At 38.9% G+C, this 20,954-nt stretch overlaps 1 protein-coding gene across 2 annotated transcripts in view; it reads right to left on the bottom strand.

Moving 5' to 3' along the window:
* The window catches only part of LOC140726699 (disks large homolog 2-like), a 797,667-nt gene extending 776,715 nt beyond the window's left edge, over positions 1-20,952 (bottom strand). For both annotated transcript variants that reach the window (XM_073043428.1, XM_073043429.1), the window contains exons 1-3: positions 20,828-20,952; positions 19,705-20,383; positions 3,583-3,714 (exon numbers count right to left, since the gene is read on the bottom strand). In XM_073043428.1, the coding sequence (XP_072899529.1) occupies positions 3,583-3,714; positions 19,705-19,831 (259 nt within the window). In that variant the 5' untranslated portion in view covers positions 19,832-20,383; positions 20,828-20,952. The remainder of the gene's footprint in view (positions 1-3,582; positions 3,715-19,704; positions 20,384-20,827) is intronic.
* Between the last annotated feature and the right edge of the window lie 2 nt (positions 20,953-20,954).

The raw sequence follows: 20,954 nt of genomic DNA, 5'->3' as shown, positions 1-20,954 counted from the left end.
CCCTGGTATGGTAACATCAATATCCTTCAACAAAAAAATCCTCCAAAGGTAATGGATATGGCCCAGTCTGTCATGGGTAAAGTCCTCTCCACCATTGAGCACATCTACACAAAGTATTGTCGCAGGAAAGCATTATCAGGCCCCCCCCCCCCCCCCATCACCAAGCTCATGCTTTTTTCTCACTGCTCCCATCAGGAAGGTGGTACAGGAGCCTCAGGACTCACAGGGATAACTTCACTCTACTTCTCTTGTTCCATCATTGAAATGTTTCCACAACCCATGGACTCGCTTTCAAAGTCTCTTCATTGCTTATTTATTATTTTGCTTTTTTCTGTATTTGAAGAGTTTGTTGTCTTTTGCACATTAGCTGAACACCCAAGTTGGTGTGGTCTTTTGTTGACTCTATTACCGTTACTATTTTATTATGGATTTATTGGGTATGCCACAAGAAAATGAATCTCAGGGCTATATATGGTGACATATATATGCATTTTGATAATTAAACTTGGAAATCCATGTAGACAATATCCATTTTACTACCCTCATCTTCTCAGTCACTCTTCAAAAGACATCCCAAGACTTGCCCTTTATGAAGTCCTATTTATCCCTAATGCCCATGCTTTTCCAAATATGAACAAATACTATCCCTAATAATCTTCTCTAATAATTCCCCTACTACAAATAACCAGTGGCTGACCAGTGAAAGTGATCTTTGACTTAATGTTAACTGTTACTCTTTCCACAGATGTAGTCCACCCTGCTAAACATTTCTACTATTTTCTATTTTTACATTAAATGACATTTTTTAATGTTGCCATAACACTCATGGTTATTCTTTTCCCTGGAATTGTTAAACACAAAATGATTTTAATATCTACTACACTACTACATTTAACTTAAATTGTAGAATTTGTGTTAAAGGCAGAAAAATACCTTCAACGCAAATTAATGGCACAAGAATGTTCAGTTACGTTCCAGGTAGTCTTTTGGAATCAAAGTTTACTTGCTTCCAGTGCAGTTTTGTGGATTGAGGTCCACGATGACGTCAATGTGAAACCTGCAAACTCTGCCATAAGTGAGGCAGCAGATGCTTAACAGGGCTCCTTGGGAGGTGCTAATTCCTTATATTGCTTACGCAAAGTTTTTGTATATTAACAAATATCTTCAACTTCCTCACAGACAGGACCCAGGCTGTAAAAATAGGGGACAAGCTCTCCTCTACAATCACTCTGAGCACCGGTGCCCCACAAGGCTGTGTACTCAGCCCCCTGCTGTACTCACTTGTACACCCATGATTGTGTAGCCAAGTTTCCTTTGAACTCAATATATAAGTTTGCTAATGACACCACAATTGTAGGCCGTATCTTGGGTAATGATGAGTCTGAGTACAGCGAGGAAATTAAGAACCTGGTGGCATGGTGTGAAGACAATAACCTATCCCTCAACGTCAGCAGGTGGAACAGGTCAAAAGCTTTAAGTTCCTTGGGGTGAATATCACAAATGACCTGACTTGATCTAACCAAGCAGAGTCCACTGCCAAGGAGGCCCACCAGCGCCTTTACTTCCTGAGAAAGCTGAAGAAATTTGGCCTGACCCCTAAAACCCTCACCAATTTTTATAGATGCACCGTAGAAAGCATTCTTCTAGGGTGCATCACAACCTGGTATGGAAGTTGTCCTGTCCAAGACCAGAAGAAGCTGTAGAAAATCGTGAACATAGCCCAGCACATCACACAAACCAATCTTCCATCCTTGGACTCACTTTACACCGCACGCTGTCCGATCAGTGCTGCCAGGATAATCAAGGACACGACCCACCCAGCCAACACACTTTCTGTCCCTCTTCCCTCCGGGAGAAGGTTCAGGAGCTTTAAGATTCGTATGGCCAGATTTGGGAACAACTTCTTTCCAACTGTGATAAGACTGCTGAATGGATCCTGACCCGGATCTGGGCCGTACCTTCCAAATATCCGGACCTGACTTGCACTACCTTACTTTCCCTTTTCTATTTTCTAATTATGATTTATAATTTAATTTTTTATAATATTTACTTTGATTTGTACTTCAGGGAGTGCAAAGCGCAGAATCAAATATCGCTGTGATGATTGTACGCTCTAGTATCAATTGTTTGGTGACAATAAAGTAAAGCAAAAAAAATGTCAATATAGACCAGGTCTTCAAAGCCATTTTAAATTCTCTTAGCACATTTTGAGTGGTTCAGGACTAGGAGTCAAAGGAAAAAGTACTCCCCTCTTGCTCCCTCCCCACCACCAAAAGAGGCTTTGAGAACATCCTTGGAACCTTTCCTTTTGTCAGTCTGGAAAACTTGCTATAAAGCTTGGAATAAAGAGTTATATTCAAGAGTCTAATGTGTCATCAGACCATAAGACCATAATTCATAGAAGCAGAATTAGGCAATTTGGCCCGGAGTCTACTCAGCTACTTAATCATGGCTGATCTTTTTTTATCCCACTCCTCAGCTCCATTCCCCAACCTTCTCTCCATAATCTTTGATGCTATGTCCAATCAAGAACCTATCAAGCTCTGTCTTAAATACACCCAACAACCTGGCCTCCACAGCTGCCTGTGGTAACACATTCCACAAGTTCACCACACTCTGGCTAAAGAAATTTCTTCGCATCTGTTTTAAATGGATGCCCCTCTATCTTGAAACTGTGCCCTCTTGTCCTACACTCCTCTAACATGGGAAACATCCTTTCCACATCTACTATGTCTAGGCCTTTCAACATTCAAAAAGTTTCAATGAGATCCCCCTTCATCCTTCTAAATTCCAGCGAGTACAGACCCAGAGCTATCAAACAATACACACGGTTTATTAAATTCTCAGTTATTGGGATACAAGGCTAAGAGAGGCGGCTAAATGTTTTTTTATCCTGGTAATAGGTTTGTAAAAATTGGCTGTTCGATTTCCAGTGTTATAAGCTGTCTCCGAAGTGCAAAAGAGGACAAAGTACCACTGCCCAGCTTTCTGCCAGGACAGACCTCATTCTCTTCAAATACATTTCTTCACAATAAACACCAAAATATGATTTAATACTAATAAGTCACATCTGTAAAAAGGAAAAGGGGATACAGAGTGGCTTGCTTTGCAAGATTTAAAATGAGTCAGCTCTGTATAAAAACCTACCCAACTAATATTTTTCAGGCTGTGACTTTTTTTAAGTCATTGCTATATCCAACCTCTCATATAAATATGGTGATCATAACCCAGAATGATCTGAGTTATGGAAGAAAAATTAATGATAAAGTATGCTTCCCACGGAACTTTAAATCATGTTTTCATTTTCCAATCAACATTTATATTATTCATGTTTATCAATAGCAATGCAGTATATCCAAATCTGAGTTTACTTAATATCTTCTTTGTATTTTAATGGATTGTTTCCAGCATAGCATCACTAGGTTTATAATGCAAAGTTTTCTTTTACTGCTTAAAATATTCTCAATACACATCCTTAGCAAATGGTGAAACAGAAAATTATCAGAAAAATAACACTTAGGTCAAATCAGATCATTTCTGCACCATCTAAATAAAGACTATGGTTCATATCTTGACACCTACCTAGTAGTGCTTGAAATAAGCCACTTCTAAAGATATTTATAACTTTTTCAACTGCAATCTTCAGTTGCTTTTCCTCTGGTTTCTTCAGTTTTGAGCAGTAGTCCTCAAGAAGTAGTAAAGCTCGTTGGGTGTCTAAAATGCAGAAGGAAAAAATGAGTTTGAAGATTTGTGGAATGAAGGTCCATTAGAATATACACAAGATAAATTTACTCACATACTGGTATTTCAACCTATGATCTCTTATCAATCATAACTTGTCTACAGATACAACACAATGTAATTAAACCACAATCTTTTCTGCAAAGATGAACAGCTAGAAAGTAACCCAATATTGAAATACTCTGCACTTTTTTTCTTTACTGTGTTACAGTCTTCTGATGCTGCAGCCAGCAACCAATGCAACTTTTTATTTAGACACTCTCACAGCAAGTGTCAAATTCCAGCTAAATTGGGGCTCTTTACTCTCAGAATAAAGATATTCGCAGCTCAAATTAGTAACAATGAAATGAAGAAATAAAAACATCATAAATTGGGTGCTGAAATTCTGAGATTGTGGTGAACTACATACACCTGTCTGGACACCCCCCCCCCCCACCCCGCTGACTGCTCCTGTGGCTCCTCCCACAGACCCCAGTATAAAGGCAATTGGAGACACAGCCCCGGCCTCAGTCTCCAGGATGTAATGTGGTGGTCAATTGCTGCTTGTTCTTTCTTCCAGCCAATAAAACCTATATCTCGCCTCACATCTCCGAGAGTTATTGATGGTGCATCAGAGATTAAATAACTGATCCAGAAGAGGAATATATCTGCTGAAAACACTGTTTATATATGTTGTTAACATTTCGTTAATCCCATCAAAAAAACTATACCTTTGAAAGTACAAGAACCTGAAATTTGAACTCTTAATAAGAACTGCTTCTGGACCTCCATTCCAATATTTCATGCTGTTAGTGAAATTTTGTTATAAATGCCTTTTCATCTGAACTTGCATCTCAAATACAAATATAGACTTTCCAAAAGTAATTCTCTCTAAACATAAATTGTAATGAGATAACTTACATCCTCTGAGAACATACTGCTCAATTTTACATGTCAACAAACTGTATACCCTCTTGGTTTGCTTAAGCTTGTTTTATTGTGATGAATTGAATCCACAACCTTCTGACTTTGAAATGAGGAAGTCCTAGCAATTCCTCCATTACTGGCATTAGGAAGATTGGACAACGGAAAGATACTTAGAAGCAGCAAATTGAAGACTAAAAGATTTAAATAACAAAATACTAAAGGAAACAGTGCATTTTTAGACACAAATTTGGTAGTGGGCCACTATCTTGAACCACTCATCCTTCTGATGAATATAGATCTGCAGTTTAATTGAGACAAGAATTCTGGTTCTGAAGAGGAATATATCTCCGTCTCACAACGCTGTGCAAGTTTGGTGAAAACTTCTAGGTGACAATATTCCTTTGCATCTGCAACCCTTTGCACCAATTTAGAATGTGCTATTGAAGGAACCTGCAAGTAACTGTTGTGTGTACATTTACAAAATACACTGGAGTCTTCATGCACTCGGAACAAAGGGTCCATATGTTTAAGATGATTAAAGGAATGCCAGTCAAGCAGATTATTTTGTCCTGGATGTCATCAAACTTCTTGAATGTTATCAGAATGTTTTTTCTATTACACTCTTGATGGTTATTGACTGGCACTTGTAGTCTAAATGTTAACTATTGCTTATCAGTCTGTCAAATGTTGCCCAGATCTTTCTTCAAGCAGTATTTGATTCTTTTTCTGGGGAAATGTAAAATTAAACTGAATGCTGTCTAATCATTACCAAGTGTTCCAACAATAAAAGGAAGGTCATCTGTAAACCAAATAATGGTTTGGAGAAGGAGCACTTACAGTAATACCCTGGGTTTAACAAAGATTGATCCCCAACAACAATCATCTCTTTTTTTTAAAAAAATGAAAAACTCCAGCCAGAATAAAGCTTCTATTCTTATTTACACTGGCCATATTTCTCTTGAAATCCACAATATCACATTAAGTCAAAACCTGCTTAATGTCAAGGAGAAAGACTCAAAATCTGTATCTGGCTGATGTTTGCATCAAGGTCTCAATGACAATTGAAATTCAGCCTTTCAGTGACAGTGATAATTGAAATTAAGTGTTCCTGGCTAAATGCAAACAGAATTGATTATCAAATAATTGGCAAGAGCTACTTGAAGGCATTATCAATAGAAACTTCCTCTTTGCTAAAAGTTTGAAGACAAATGGGATGGTAATTAACCAAATTGGGCTTGCCTTGCTTTCTGCATTCAGATCATACCTGGGCAAATCAGTATGTGAGAAGTATGGTTAGATTAATGATAAAGTGTAACAAATCAAATTCTGAAGGATGCCAAAGATATATTATTCATTCAACACCAGTGGCGAAGGTTGCAAATGTTGACATTCACATGCCTAATTCCACCAAAATCTTGAAGAGCTTCTCTTTAGTGTTTAATTACCTTGCACCATTCACACTTAGATTCACCAGGACTGTTCCAATGATTGCTAACCACATAATTCTATATATTCTATGTCATTTTTGCTGCTAAATCAAGTTTGCACTGCATTTTAAGAGTTTTATGAGTATAGGTTGAGCAAGCTTGGGTTTTTGTCTTTGGAGAGGATGCGAGGTGACTTGATATATGTTGCAAGAAGATGAGAGGCATAGAGTGGGCAGCCAGAGTCTTTTTTTCAGGGTAGAAATGGCTAATTACAAAATGTTTGGAGAGTACAGTATAGGAGGGTTGTCAGAGTTAAGTTTTTTTTTTAAATATACACAGAATGGTAGGTGTGGGGTATGTGTTGCCAGGGCTGATGATAGAGGTAGATATATTAGGACATACAAAAAATGGAGGGCTATGAGAAGTAAATGGTTAGATTGATCTTGGAGTAGCTTAAACGGTTGGCATATTTTGAGCCAAAGGGCCTATACTATACTGTTCTATGTACAAAGTAAAAAAATACAAAGTACAAATGCATCACCATATACAACTGAGATTAATTTTCTTGCAGGCACACTCAATAAATATATAATCATATAACAATTACAGCACGGAAACAGGCCATCTCGGCCCTTCTAGTCCATGCTGAATGCTTACTCTCACCTAATCCCATTGAGTCGCACTCAGCCCATAACCCTCCATTCCTTTCCTGTCCATATACCTATCCAATTTTGCTTTAAATGACAATACCAAACCTGCCTCTACCACTTCTACTGGAAGCACGTTCCACACAGCTACCACTCTGAGTAAAGAAATCCCCCCTCATGTTACCCTTAAACTTTTGCCCCTAAGTCTCAACTCATGTCCTCTTGTTTGAATCTCCCCTACTCTCAATGGAAAAAGCCTATGCACGTCAACTCTATCTATCCCCCTCATAATTTTAAATACCTGTATCAAGTCCCCCCTCAACCTTCTACGCTCCAAAGAATAAAGACCTAACTTGTTCAATCTTTCTCTGTAACTTAGGTGCTGAAACCCAGGTAACATTCTAGTAAATCTTCTCTGTACTCTATTTTGTTGACATCCTTCCTATAATTTGGTGACCAGAACTGTACACAATACTCCAAATTCGGCCTTACCAATGCCTTGTACAATTTTAACATTACATCCCAACTCCTATACTCAATGCTCTGATTTATAAAGGCCAACATACCAAACGCTTTCTTCACCACCCTATCCACATGAGATTCCACCTTCAGGGAACTATGCACCATTTTTCCTAGATCACTCTGTTCTACTGCATTCTTCAGTGCCCTACCATTTACCATGCTTGTCCTATTCAGATTATTCCTACCAAAATGTAGCACCTCACACTTATCAGCATTAAACTCCATCTGCCATCATTCAGCCCACTCTTCTAACTGGCCTAAATCTCTCTGCAAACTTTGAAAACCTACTTCATTATCCACAATGCCACCTACCTTAGTATCATCTGCATACTTACTAATCCAATTTACCACCCCATCATCCAGATTATTAATGTGTATGACAAACAACATTGGACCCAGTACAGATCCCTGAGGCACACCACTAGTCACCAGCCTCCAACCTGACAAACACTTATCCACCACTACTCTCTGGCATCTTCTATCCAGCCAATGTTGAATCCATTTTACTACTGCAATATTAATACCTAACGATCGAACTAACTAACTAACCTTCCGTGCGGAACCTTGTCAAAGGCCTTACTGAAGTCCATATAGACAACATCCACTGCTTTACCCTCGTCAACTTTCCTCGTAACCTCTTCAAAAAATTCAAGATTTGTCAAACATGACCTTCCACGCACAAATCCACATTGACTGTTCCTAATCGAACCCTGTCTATCTGGATAATTATATATACCATCTCTAAGAAAACATTCCATTAATTTACCCACCACTGATGTCAAACTTACAGGCCTATAATTGCTAGGTTTACTCTTAGAACCCTTTTTAAACAATGGAACCACATGAGCAATATGCCAATCCTACGGCACCATCCCCATTTCTAATGACATTTGAAATATTTCTGTCAGAGCCCCTGCTATTTCTACACTAACCTCCCTCAAGGTCCTAGGGAATATCCTGTCAGGACGCGGAGATTTATCCACTTCTATATTCCTTAAAAGCGCCAGTACTTCCTCCTCTTTAATTGTCATAGTATCCATAACTTCCCTACTTGTTTCCCTTACCTTACACAATTCAATATCCTTCTCCTTAGTGAATACCAAAGAAAAGAAATTGTTCAAAATCTCCCCCATCTCTTTCGGCTCCACACATAGCTGTCCACTCTGATTCTCTAAGGGACCAATTTTATCCCTCACTATCCTTTTGCTATTAATATAACTGTAGAAACCCTTCAGATTTATTTTCACCTTACTTGCCAAAGCAACCTCGTATCTTCTTTTAGCTTTTCTAAATTTTCTTAAGATTCTTCTTCCATTCTTTTGTTACGAATGAGGAACAACTCTGATGGGCAGAAGGGTGCAAAGTCGCCCCCCCACCCTTTTGAGAATCACAAAATCGCTATTATTTCGGCTCTGATACCAAGGAAATGAGAGAGATAAACAGCTCATACAAATTTATGAGAGAGAGGCACAGCACAGGTTGGAATGTCTCCTATTGACAAAGAGAGAGATTACTGCTATATTGTCTCTTGGAGAAGGAATTGTGTATTGAGTACTGTTCTATTCATTGAAACCCCTCAGGGGGCAACCAGAGTGGTCTGGTTGAGGGATTGCATCATCCCCACCTGATTGACACCAGAGACCCCGTGAGTGGGGATAAAAGTTGGGTCTGGGGAACACCCCTCAGACGCACCAGGAGAGACGCTACGAGACCGGTGGGGGCTTGTGTGTGTGTCCACCCTTGCCTGGGTGACGAGTCCTCCACAGAACGGTCTAGCTAAAGGACGGCGGGTACGTGAGTGGCCACAACAGTAACGCATCGATGGATCAAGATCGTAAAAGGAAAGTCGGCAAGTTAATAGCTGTTACTCTCTCTCTCTCTCTAACAATTGCAACACAGTGATCAGCAACTACCGCAGCCTGCATGAACTGAACTGAACATTACATTTCCATCGGACAATTCATTATCCCCTAGACAACGATAGAGCTTATTTCTTATTGATTATTATTATACCCGCACTTTTAGGTTTAGTATTGATGTCGTATATTATCTGTATATTTGCATTGATATTATTTTTGTGTATTCTTACTAATAAATACTGTTAAAAATAGTATCATCAGACTTCAACGGATACTCCTATCTTTGCTGGTAAGATACCCAGTTATGGGGTTCATAACACTTTATATTCCTTGAGCACCTCATTTACTCCATGCTGCCTATATTTATTGTAGATATCTCTCTTTTTCCTAACCAAGTTTCCAATATCCCTTGAAAACCATGGCTCTCTCAAACTTTTAACCTTTCTTTTCAACCTAACAGGAACATAAAGATTCTGTACCCTCAAAATTTCACCTTTAAATGACCGCCATTTCTCTATTACATCCTTCCCAAGAAACAAATTGTCCCAATCCACTCCTTCTAAATCCTTTTGCATCTCCTCAAAGTTAGCCTTTCTCCGATCAAAAATCTCAACCCTGGGTCCAGTCCTATCCTTCTCCATAATTATATTGAAACTAATGGCATTGTGATCACTGGACCCGAAGTGCTCCCCAGCACATACCTCTGTCACCTGACCTATTTCATTCCCTAACAGAAGATCCAACACTGCCCCTTCTCTAGTCGGTACCTCTATGTATTGCTGCAAAAAACTATCCTGCACACATTTTACAAACTCCAAACCATCCATCCCTTTTACAGTATGGGCTTCCCAGTCTACGTGTGGAAAATTAAAATCTCCCACAATCACAATCCTCTGTTTACTACAAATATCTGCTATCTCCTTGCAAATTTGCTTCTCCAATTCTCGCTCCCCATTAGGTGGTCTATAATACACCCCTATAAGTGTTACTGCACCTTCCCCATTTCTCAATTCCACCCAAATTGCCTCCCTAGGCGAGCCCTCTAATCTATCCTGCCAGAGCACCGCTGTAATATTTTCTCTGACATGCAACGTAACACCTCCCCCTCTTGTCCCTCCGATTCTATCACACCTGAAGCAACAAAATCCACGAAAATTTAGTTGTCAATCACACCCCTCCTAGAACCATGTTTCACCAATAGCTACATCATCATATTTCCAGGTATCAATCCATGCTCTAAGTTCATCCACCTTTCTTACAATGCTCCTAGCATTAAAATAAATGCATTTAAGAAATTCTCCACCTCTTCTCTGTTTATCTCTAACAGTACAAAGAACTTTACTGTCTTCTTTTTCTTTCTTCTCCCATACATCTGTTCCTACACTCTAGTTCCCCTCTCCCCTCATATCTAGTTTAAATCCACTGGAGCCTCTCTAGCAAATCCATAATAGAATAATGTAGGCCTCTGTTAGTCTGGATAGACCATGGATTTGCACCTTGTAAAGTTTCCAGGGCGCAAGCCTGGGCAAGTTTTTTTTTTAAATGGAAGACCGGCAGTTGCCCAAGCTGCAAGTCTCCCCTTTTCACACACACCAATGTTGTCCAAGGTAAGGGCATTAGGACCCATACAGCTTGGCACCGGTGTCATCGCAGAGCAATGTGTGGTTAAGTGCCCTGCTCAAGGACACACATGCAAGCCTCAGCCAAGGCTCAAACTAGCGACTTCAGATAACTAGACGAATGCCTTAACCACTTGGCCACGCCCCAACAATAGAATAACAACCATAATAAAATCAATGAATGACTGCACCAACTTGGGTGCTCAACCAGTGTGCAAAAAACAAACTGTCAAAAACAAAAAATAAGAAATAAACAATAAATATCAAGGACATGAGAGAAAGAGACTTTGAAAGGGAGTACATAGGTTGAAGAAACATTTCAGTGATAGAGCAGAAATAGTAAAGTGAAGTTATCCCCTTTGGTTCCAGGGCCTGATGGTTGAGAGGTAATAACTGTTCCTGAACCTGGTGGTGAGAGTCTGAGGCTCCTATATCTTCTTCCTGATGGCAGCAGCAAGAAGAGAGCATGACCTGGGAGGTGGGGATTCCTAATGATTGCTGCTTTCCTGCGACAATTCTTTGTGTAGATGTACTCAATGGAGGCAAGGGCTTTAGCCATGATGGACTGGACTTTATGCTCTATTTTTGTAGCATTTTCTGTTCAAGGACATTGATGTTTCCATACCAGGCTGTGATACAGCCAGTCAATATATTCTCCACTACACATCTATAGAAGTTTGTCAAAGTTTTAGACTGCGATTGCAGAGAAAATGTGCATTGGCAGCAGTGTTCTTACATTACCAAAGTTAGTGCCCTGCTTTAATAATCAATGGTATAAAGGGTTATGCTAATCCTTTCAATTCTGCTACAGATTGCCTACATCATCTCATGGATGCCTAGCTGGATCTGTTTGGAATCTATTTTTATTTAATGGCAATAGCATCCTGCAATACTGAATATGGTGGAAAATTGGAAATAATTCCTCATGAGAGCAGGACAGTAGTCATTTCTCCCAATATTGGCAACTTACTGATGCACCTTTAACAGGTAGGTTGCCAAGGATGGGGTTTATCTAGAACTCAGCTTGTAGCAAACATTGTTGGCAGATTACACTTTGGGACCTTGCAACACTAATGCTTCTACAATTCCCAGGTTCCTCTAAATTGTAATGGGAGATTCTAGGACATTAAATGAAGCACATGACTCAGGGAGTATAACTAGCTGTTTCCTAATTGGTCCAAGAGACAGATCTTCAAATTTATACACTAATTTCCAGGTACTTGTTAGGTAAATTTTGAAAACTTAACTGTGCTGTGAATAACTTCCCATGTCTGAAACTGGTGCCCAAGAGGTTGGTTATGTTTTAACGTAGCAGTTTTGATGTAACCAAATGACCTAACAGATTACTGCAATTAAAAGTAAAATACAAGTCTGAAGTCACATATTAGACTTTTAGTCAGAGATAAATTTCTATCCATGAAATGGGTAGATTTATGACAATTAATCTGTTTCATGATTAGTGTCACTGTGACAAGCATTTTTTTTAAATTCCAAATTACTTCATTAATATTAAACACCAATGGTGCTACAATTCAAGTTTCTGATAGGAACTCATCCACTATGTCATAATTTCACAAGCTGATATGCCATAGCCAATCATTTCATCTTATGATGGTGTCCCATTTCTGATACTTTAACTTTTCAGTTCTCCACATTACTACAGTTGTACTGAGTGGCTCTAAATTTTCCTTCTAACTTAGGTTCCCTGCATTCTTTCGTTCTGAAACATTATCTTTATAAACCTGAAACAAAATCAGGAAAGCTAAGAATAAATTGTTCTGATAGACAATTGATTCTGACAAACCATCTATTCTCAAAGACATCTAATCCTCTATATGTTGCCAAGATTGTCAGTATGTGACAATTGATCTCTGCACAAAATATTTGGTAAATAATACTTATGAAATACTTAAGCTAAATTGGAAAATTTATGTTCTCAATAGTCTCGAATTAACAAATATCTCTGGAAGTGTTAAAAATGTGAACTTGAAATCAAACGTGCTTTGAATTTCAGACCTCCTTTGTCAGAAGTATGAAGATAAAATTTGAAGTAAGAGCAGGACAAAAACTGATATAATATAAAGTAATAATTTGACACTGGTAGATTAACACCACCATAAAGCACATTTTTGAATTGGTAGGATAAGATTTTTGTAAACCAGAACTAACGTATTCATTCTGATCATATTAAAACAAAACATCTGCATATTAAAACAAAACAAAACAATAATATTTTTGATTTCACCTTTGCACGAATAAAACAATTCTGAAATACTTGGATTAGGCACCATTAATGGAGAAGGGAACAGTTAACACTTCAGGTCAAAGACCTGGCATAATACTGCTGCATCAGCTCTTGTGTCTCTGCAGATGTTACTTGGCCTGCTGTGCATTTTCAGCACTTCTCATTTTTAATGCATTTGCAGTATACAAGTACGTACCTTGGTGCCATGAAATATAAATCTCTGTTCAACTCACTTGCATACAGAACATTGTACGAAAGTAACTTGCAGCTGCTGCAGAAACAGAGTCTCATTTTTTGTTGACCAATCAACATGATTTTTTTAGCAAACAAAACAGTATTAATTTATGCAAAACCTTGAATTTCTGGAAGATCAACAAATAGGAGGGATCAAGTGAACCCTCCACCGATGGTATAAAAGTTAATAGGAATGTAAACTGCAAGAGGATGCTAAGACACATCAGGGTAAGTAAATGCAAGTTAAATAGTTCATAGATGGAACAGCAGATGGAACTCAGAAAAATTTGAAAAACGTGTTTTTAATGAGATTTAAGAAGTTTATTTTTCAGGCAGAAAATGTGTCCTTGTACACAAATTTTATTGAAGTTAACTAGCCAGTACAACAGTTTGGAACACATATGAAAGCCTAGGAAAGGGCATAACAAGGTAGCAAAAGTGAGTGGGAAGTTGGATGATTGGTAAGCTTTAAAAATCAACAAAAGGCAACTAAAAAAGCTACAAAGGAAAAGATGAAATATAAGGGCAAACTAGCAATAATATAAACCAGGATACCAAAAGTTTTTTCAGTTATAGAAAGAGTAAAAAGGTGAGAGTTGATATTGAACCACTGAAAAATGATGCTAGAGAGGTAATAATGGGAGAGAAATAAATGGCAGATGAACCTAATGGGTACTTTGTACCACTCTTCACTGTCGAAGACACTCACAATGTGCCAGAGGTCCATGATTGTCAGGAAGCAGGAGTGAGTGCCATTGCTTCTGTAAAGGAAAAAATGCTAGGAAAACTGAAAAGTCTTAAGGTGGATAAGTCACCTGGACCAGATAAGCTGCATCCTAGAGTCCTGAAAGAGGTTGCTGAAGAGATAACAGAGGCATTGGTCATGACCTTTCAAGCATCACCCAATTCTGGCATGGTCCTGGAGGACTAGAAGATTGCAAATGTCACTCCACTCTTTAAGGGAGGAAGGCAAGGAAGAAAGGAAATTATAGGCCAGTTAGAATAACAGTGGTTGGGAAAGTGGAGTCTATTAAGGATGAGGTTTTGGGGTACTTGGAGACAAATGATAAGTCAAAGTCAACATGGTTTCTGCAAAGGGAAATCTAGCCTGACAAATCTGTTAAGAGTTCTTTGAGGAAGCAACAAGCAGAGTGGACAAAGGAGAGGCAGTAGATGCAATTTATTTGGATTTTCAGAAGGCATGTTTAGGATTTAAACATGAGGTTATTTAAATCCTATGGCATTCAGAAAAGATACTGGCATGGATAGAGAAATGGCTGACAGCCAGGAGGCAGTGAGGAAGAATAAACGGGGCATTTTCTGGTTGGCTGCCAGTGATTAGTGGTGTTCCTCAGGGGTCAGAATTGGGACCACTATCTTTCACATTGTTTATCAATTATTTGGATAATGGAATTGATGGCTTTGTGGCAAAGTTTATGGATGATACAAAGATAGGTGGAGGGGTAGGTAGTGCTGAGAAAGCAATGCAATGCAGCAGGACTTAAGGCAAATTGGAAGAATGAGCAAAAAAATGGCAGATGGAATCGTGTTGGGAAATGTATGATGATGCATTTTGGTAAAAGGAATAATACTGCAAACTATTATCTAAACAGAGAGAAGGTTCAAACATCAGAGATGCAGAGGGACTTAGGAGTCCTCATGCAAGACTCCCAGAAGGCTAATTTACAGGTTCAGTCTATGACAAAGGTGGCAATTATAATGCTGGCATTTATTTCAGGAGGAACAGAATATAAACGCAAGGAGATGATGCTAAGCCTTTATAAGCCACAAGTCAGGCCACACTTGAAGTACAGTCAACAGTTTTGGACCTCATATCCCAAAGGATATGTTGTCATTGAAGAGAATCACAAGGATAATTTCAGGAATGAAGGGATTAACATATGAGGAGTGTTTGGCAGCTTTGAGCCTGTGCTCACTGAAATTTAGAAGAATGCCGGGGCATCTCATTGAAACCTACCAAATGTTGAAAGGATTAGATAGGGTGGACGTGGAGAGGATGTTTCTGATGTTGGGTATATCCAAAAATTGAGGGACAACCTTATAGAACAGAGACAAGGTAGAATTTTTTTTAGCCAGAGAGTAATGGATCTGGAATGTTCTGCCATAGACTGCGGTGGAGGCTAAGTCCGTGGGTATATTTAAGGTGGATGTTGACAGTTTCCTGATCAGTCAGGGGATCAAAGGATATGCCAAGAAGGCAGGTGTATGGAGTTGAGTAGGATCCAGGATCAATCATGATAGAATGGAAGAACAGACTTGATGGGTTGAATAGCCTAATATTGCTCTCATGTCTTGTGGTCTAAAATGCTATTTTGGCCTTTACTATCAAAGAAAATGAGTCCCTCCATTTATATTGGGCTTTGGTGAGAGCATGGCTGAATATTCGTGTAGATGTCTAGTTATACTTGCAATGAAAATACATTAGATTAATTCATGGGCTGGTGAGTTTGTCATGAGCGGTGCTCAAGCAGTTTGGATCTTTACTCAAGTTTTATGGAGCTCATTGAAACATTTAACTTTTCAACTGAGCTAGATAAGATCGAGTCAGGTGATATTTCTCGTAACTGGGCTGTCTTGGACCCAGTGATGCAATCTGAAAATGAGGCAATGACTATCCAGGATTGAAATGAGAAATTCCTTCACCCGAAGCACATGAATCTTTGCAAGTCTTATTTCAGACATAGGTTATGGACCAATTGCTAATAAATGGGAATAGCATTGGGATATTTGATAATCAGCATGGACAGGATAAACCAAAGGGCCCATTTCTATGCTGATTGCCTACTTCTCAGTGCCATCATCAGGCTCACTTTTTTCCCTTACTATTTCAACTTCCATTTTACATCTTTATCATTCAAAAGAAACATCTTCTTTTCCCCTCTTCCTGAAACACTGCATTTCATTGTGATGCCTTGGTTTACTTATCCACTACACTTACATCTTCCTGTGCAAGGACGAAAGATGCAACATCTTCTGGTATCATCCAGGTTGTAAAATACTTCCCATTGTAAACTTCTAAAGATACTCAAAGAAAACTTGAAACAATTTAACAGATTACCACTATCCCAAGCACTGAAAACTTTAGTTCCAAATTTCAACCTCTTTCCTTTGCAGCAAAAAAAAATCTTGGTGATATTTCATAAAGGAAGGATAGTGGCAATTAAATTGATGAGCATCCTTATTCATTTGCTTCACATTTAATTACAAGGATAACTTGCAGACTTTGAAAATTACTTTTATTATCCTAAGCTATTCATGCTTCTTACCCACTTTGAAAATCCATTTTCATTATGTAGACACCATTCCTCATGACTGTCCTCTGCGACTTAATAAAAATTACTTCATGTACCTTCCCCTCCTACTTTGCTCCAATTTAAAATTATGACTATGAAACATTAAATTGAACTAATTTCAAACACGAGTTCAGCTTGAAACAAGTGTCTATTAACTAAAGATGAAAGTCCTGAATTTCCATTCAGCCAATTCTTGACTGTGGGGCACCTGCATTCTCCCTGGACTCATGGAATTCAATTCTTAACAGATTTTCCACCACTTAAACTGGGAAATCACCCCAATTAACTGAATTAATCCTATGCAAGCTCAGGAGGCCCATTGATTGCAATGGAAAGAAGTACCCGAGGAAAAAAAGACAATTACAAGCTTATTTCCTTCATGATTGCACTGATATGGATGTACAAATGCCTTTGTGTTTTTACAGATTTTTTTTTAATAAGGTTCAAGTATTCTTCCACATTTATTCAAGTCAAAGACATCTCAATCTAATAAGCCTATGTGTCAGCAACTGTTAAGGCAATCCAGGTGTGCACGTATTAAATTTAAACAATGTCTGATGAAAAATATTGAATATTAAATGTTTCTCTTCCACAGATCCCATATGACCAGCTGATATTGTATAAAAATGCACTAAAATAAAGTTACTTTTCTTAGAGTCTAATTGATTGCTTTAAACTCATGACACTCAGTGACCAGATTCTGCAATAACTCAATTTGCCTAGTGCCATAGTATGAAGGCAACTTCTTCCTCAATGTTAGCAAAATGAAGGAGCTGGTCATTGACTTCAGGAAGGTGGGTGCAGTTCACACCCTAAGGTGGATTTGGTTGAGAGTATCAGGTTCTGAAGTGCAAATATCACCAATGTGCCCTGGTCCAGCCACAAGGCCATTATGGTTAAGAAATCACACCTGGACTTATTTCCTCAGAGGTCTAAAACAACTCAGCATGTCCCTGATGACTCGCCAATTTTTACAGATGCACTGTAGAACACATCCTATCTAGATAAATCACAGCTTGGCACAGCAGCTGCTCTGGCCAATACAATAAATTGTAGAGATTTGGGAATTCAGTCTATTCCATCACACAAACCAGCCCCCCTCCCCTTTCATTCACCCTGGTTACAGCTCTTGTCGCTTCAGAAAGCACCGTAATCAAGAACACCATCCCACTATGTAGCTCATAAAAAGCCCTTGTTAAAGTCCATACCTGCCTATCCAACCTTGTCATTACTTTAATGCAGTTAGACTCTGTCTCTCAAACCCTCTCCAATAGCCTTTCTAACAACAATCTAAGGATCACCATCTTCTGCTTCCCTCATTTATCCAGGCAGCCCTTAGCAGGATTTACAAACATGAGAAAAAGCCAAGAACAAATCAAAGCTAGTGGGACACTCACTTGAAATGAAAAGAAACAATTACAGACAAGGTTTAAGACTCTGGCTTTAAAACTAGTACGGAAAGTAAGGAATCACAACTATTATCCCATTCACTTTCCGACAGTACAAGGAATTTGATGAGGGTGATGCTCAAACTATGAAATAAGCTGCAGACAAGTTGAGAAGGACAAGGAAGAATTGATATATTTGTTAAACAATCAAGAGACCAACAGCAACTTTAAGTCTGCTTCTGTGCCATGGCATTGAGAAAGTTGAATTGAAAGGATTCAAGTAGAGCCTCGCACAAGAATCTAGAATAATTACAGTAAATACGGAAGCCATTCACTCCATTGGATCACTACCAGATCACTCTAGTTCCATCCAGGTGCCCTTTCTCCACAATTAGTTGCACTGCAAATAATTTTCACACCAGATGTTTTTATCCAGTTCCCTTTGAAGGTCAAGATAGGCAGAAATGTCTTTGCTTATGTCACATTTCACATCAGAAATAAAAATGGAGAAATTCAAAACAGGTTTCTGGTATAAGAGACCTGGAAATTTCACAAAAAACAAGGTAAGTCAGTCAGGTGAAGGTGAAGGTAAAAGGAAACTAGTTTCAATGCAGGACAATTTTGGAATATTGTGAATGTTTGGTTAATGACAAGAATATTTTGTGTGGTCCAGTCAAACCTGATTTGGATGATGAGCCAAGGACAGTTGTAGAGGGAAAGTGATATTGGGAACTTGGGTGACAATACGAATTGGATTTTGTCATTAGCTGCAAAAATGTGGTGAATGAAGAGTAAAAATTAGATAACTGAAATTCCACAAGATGCTGAGCCTGGGAAATGTAAACAGTATACTTTTTTTTTAAAGCATAAGAACTGATGCCATACATGCAGTGGGGCTCCACTTGTGTTCAATAACTTGCTTCAACTCAGTGGGCTGTTCAATTTTTTTAGATTGGTTATTGCACATACATTTGTACTCAGCAGCTGCAATTCAAGCAAGATACTGTAGATAAGTAACTTCCTGAATTCAAAATAAAGAGGTGATTCTAAAATATTTCATTATATCTATATAAAGAACACCCATATTGTTCAAAAGCATGAACACAAACCCAGAAACTCATCAACATTTAGGCTTTTAAAAGCAACTGGTTATTTTGATCAGACTAGGAGGCACTGAAACAGTTTATCGGTATATCTATCCAAACCCTACAAAATTTGAAACTGTATACACGCTTATAAGCATACAGATGTGCAATTAAATTCTTTAACTTGGGAGAAACATTGTTTTTCCTCTTACTTAGTGTACATTGGATAAGCAAAGAGAAAATAAAAGCTCTCAGCGCTAATAGAACACTAAAATAGCAAAAAAGATTATTCTTTGCAATACTGGAATTTAATCGTTTAATTGGAAATTAGCAATCGGTATCTTAAGCAAAATTTCCTTTTCAGTTGAAGAACCCTGCTATGGAACTTCATATTTTAAGCAATTATCGGGTTGAGTCTATCTCCATCACTCCGCCATGGACGACCCCAAGCTCAGCTGTGCAAAGAGAACTGGGCATGGGGCAGAAATGCCAATAGAAGTTCCAAAGTCCTCAACCCTAGGAGAAAAAGGAGAAATGCACTACACCTGGGATAACTTGAAAAACTGGGCCACGACAGAGGATTCTGGCGAGCTGCTGTCAGCGGCCTATGCCCCAGTCGGGATTAAAGTGATTGCATTAGACATATTGGCGATCAAAGAGTCACGAAGCTTCGAAGTTTAACGCACACGAATCACAGTGACATTAAACACAACTCACCTCGTTTATTCACTGGCATCTTTCCCCCTCGGAGTGCGGAGTTAGTTTTTTTATTGACACTAATTTTCTCCAGTTGTCGAGATGCTGAGACCCAACACAGTTCGTTTATTCCTCTTCTCACTCCCATCAAATTGCAGTCACATCACCGTCATAGTTAAACCAACTTCGTAACGAAAGCCCAATGACCACGTACTAATTAATCGAAACACGCCTCTCTCTCAAACACACACACATACATACATCCAGAAAATCCCGACCAAAACTTCAAAAAGACACTATTTAAAAATTTGAAAGAAACAATTTCCAGGTGCTTATATTATGATAATTCATTCCAGTCCAAACTCAGTAGGATTTCGCACTTCGTTTTCCTAAAGAGAAAGGCAGTCTTCGCAATATTTAACATCCAAATCGATATGTTCAAAGATCACACAATGTAATTCCCTTCCAGACAAGAGAAAGTACTTCTTTTAACAGCGTGTTACGGTTTGCAGGCGGGTGGTGAAGCGCTGAGACACAGAGCCAGGAGTGAAGATGTATGTACCGGAGGAAACAGCGACTCGAACCAGCCCGCGCCAAGCACCCCAATATCCAAAGTGATACATCTTGTATTCTTTTCGCATCAATTTCTCATTCCTGGACGGAGCTGTTCCTGGCGACTGTTGCCCACCATCCTGTGCAACTGTTTGGAAGACGTTTTAAAAATGAATCAAACAATAAATAAATATTTCCGAAAAACATAGATAAGGGGCTGAAAACACGAGAACTATCTTCACAAATGATTACTACTATCGTAAGACGCTAGAAAATCGGGAGTAACTCAGCGATGAATCCCATTTCAGAATTATTCTACAAATAACGAAGGCCAATTCCCATCGAAGATTATAACAGGTAACATATTCAAAAGCAATACACGCGAAGAAGGTGGTGGTGGTGGTGGGGAGATAAATTCCAGTTCAGATCAGGTGTTTTGAGGTCCCGGTTCAACGGGTGTAGGTTCAACACCAGCCTCGTACTCAAGGGCCAAAATATAGGCAGTGCGACACCTGCCGAGTATGTTTATTCATGATTATATTTTCCCTTCAGCTTCAGTAGGTATAATACATTGAATGATTTTTAAACGCACCTCTCAGTGAAAAATACTACTCTAATAAATCGGCCAAAGCTTGTACAAGGGGCTTTGCCGGCTCCCCGCTCTTCCCCCGCCTCCGGTTTCCACCTAATTCTCGCGCAGTGGCCCCACAATTGCCTCG

The sequence above is a fragment of the Hemitrygon akajei genome, chromosome 4 (assembly GCF_048418815.1).
Source record: "Hemitrygon akajei chromosome 4, sHemAka1.3, whole genome shotgun sequence".
Classification (NCBI taxonomy): domain Eukaryota; kingdom Metazoa; phylum Chordata; class Chondrichthyes; order Myliobatiformes; family Dasyatidae; genus Hemitrygon; species Hemitrygon akajei.
Note: the sequence above shows the minus strand (reverse complement) of the source record. Positions and strands in the feature narration are given on the sequence as shown.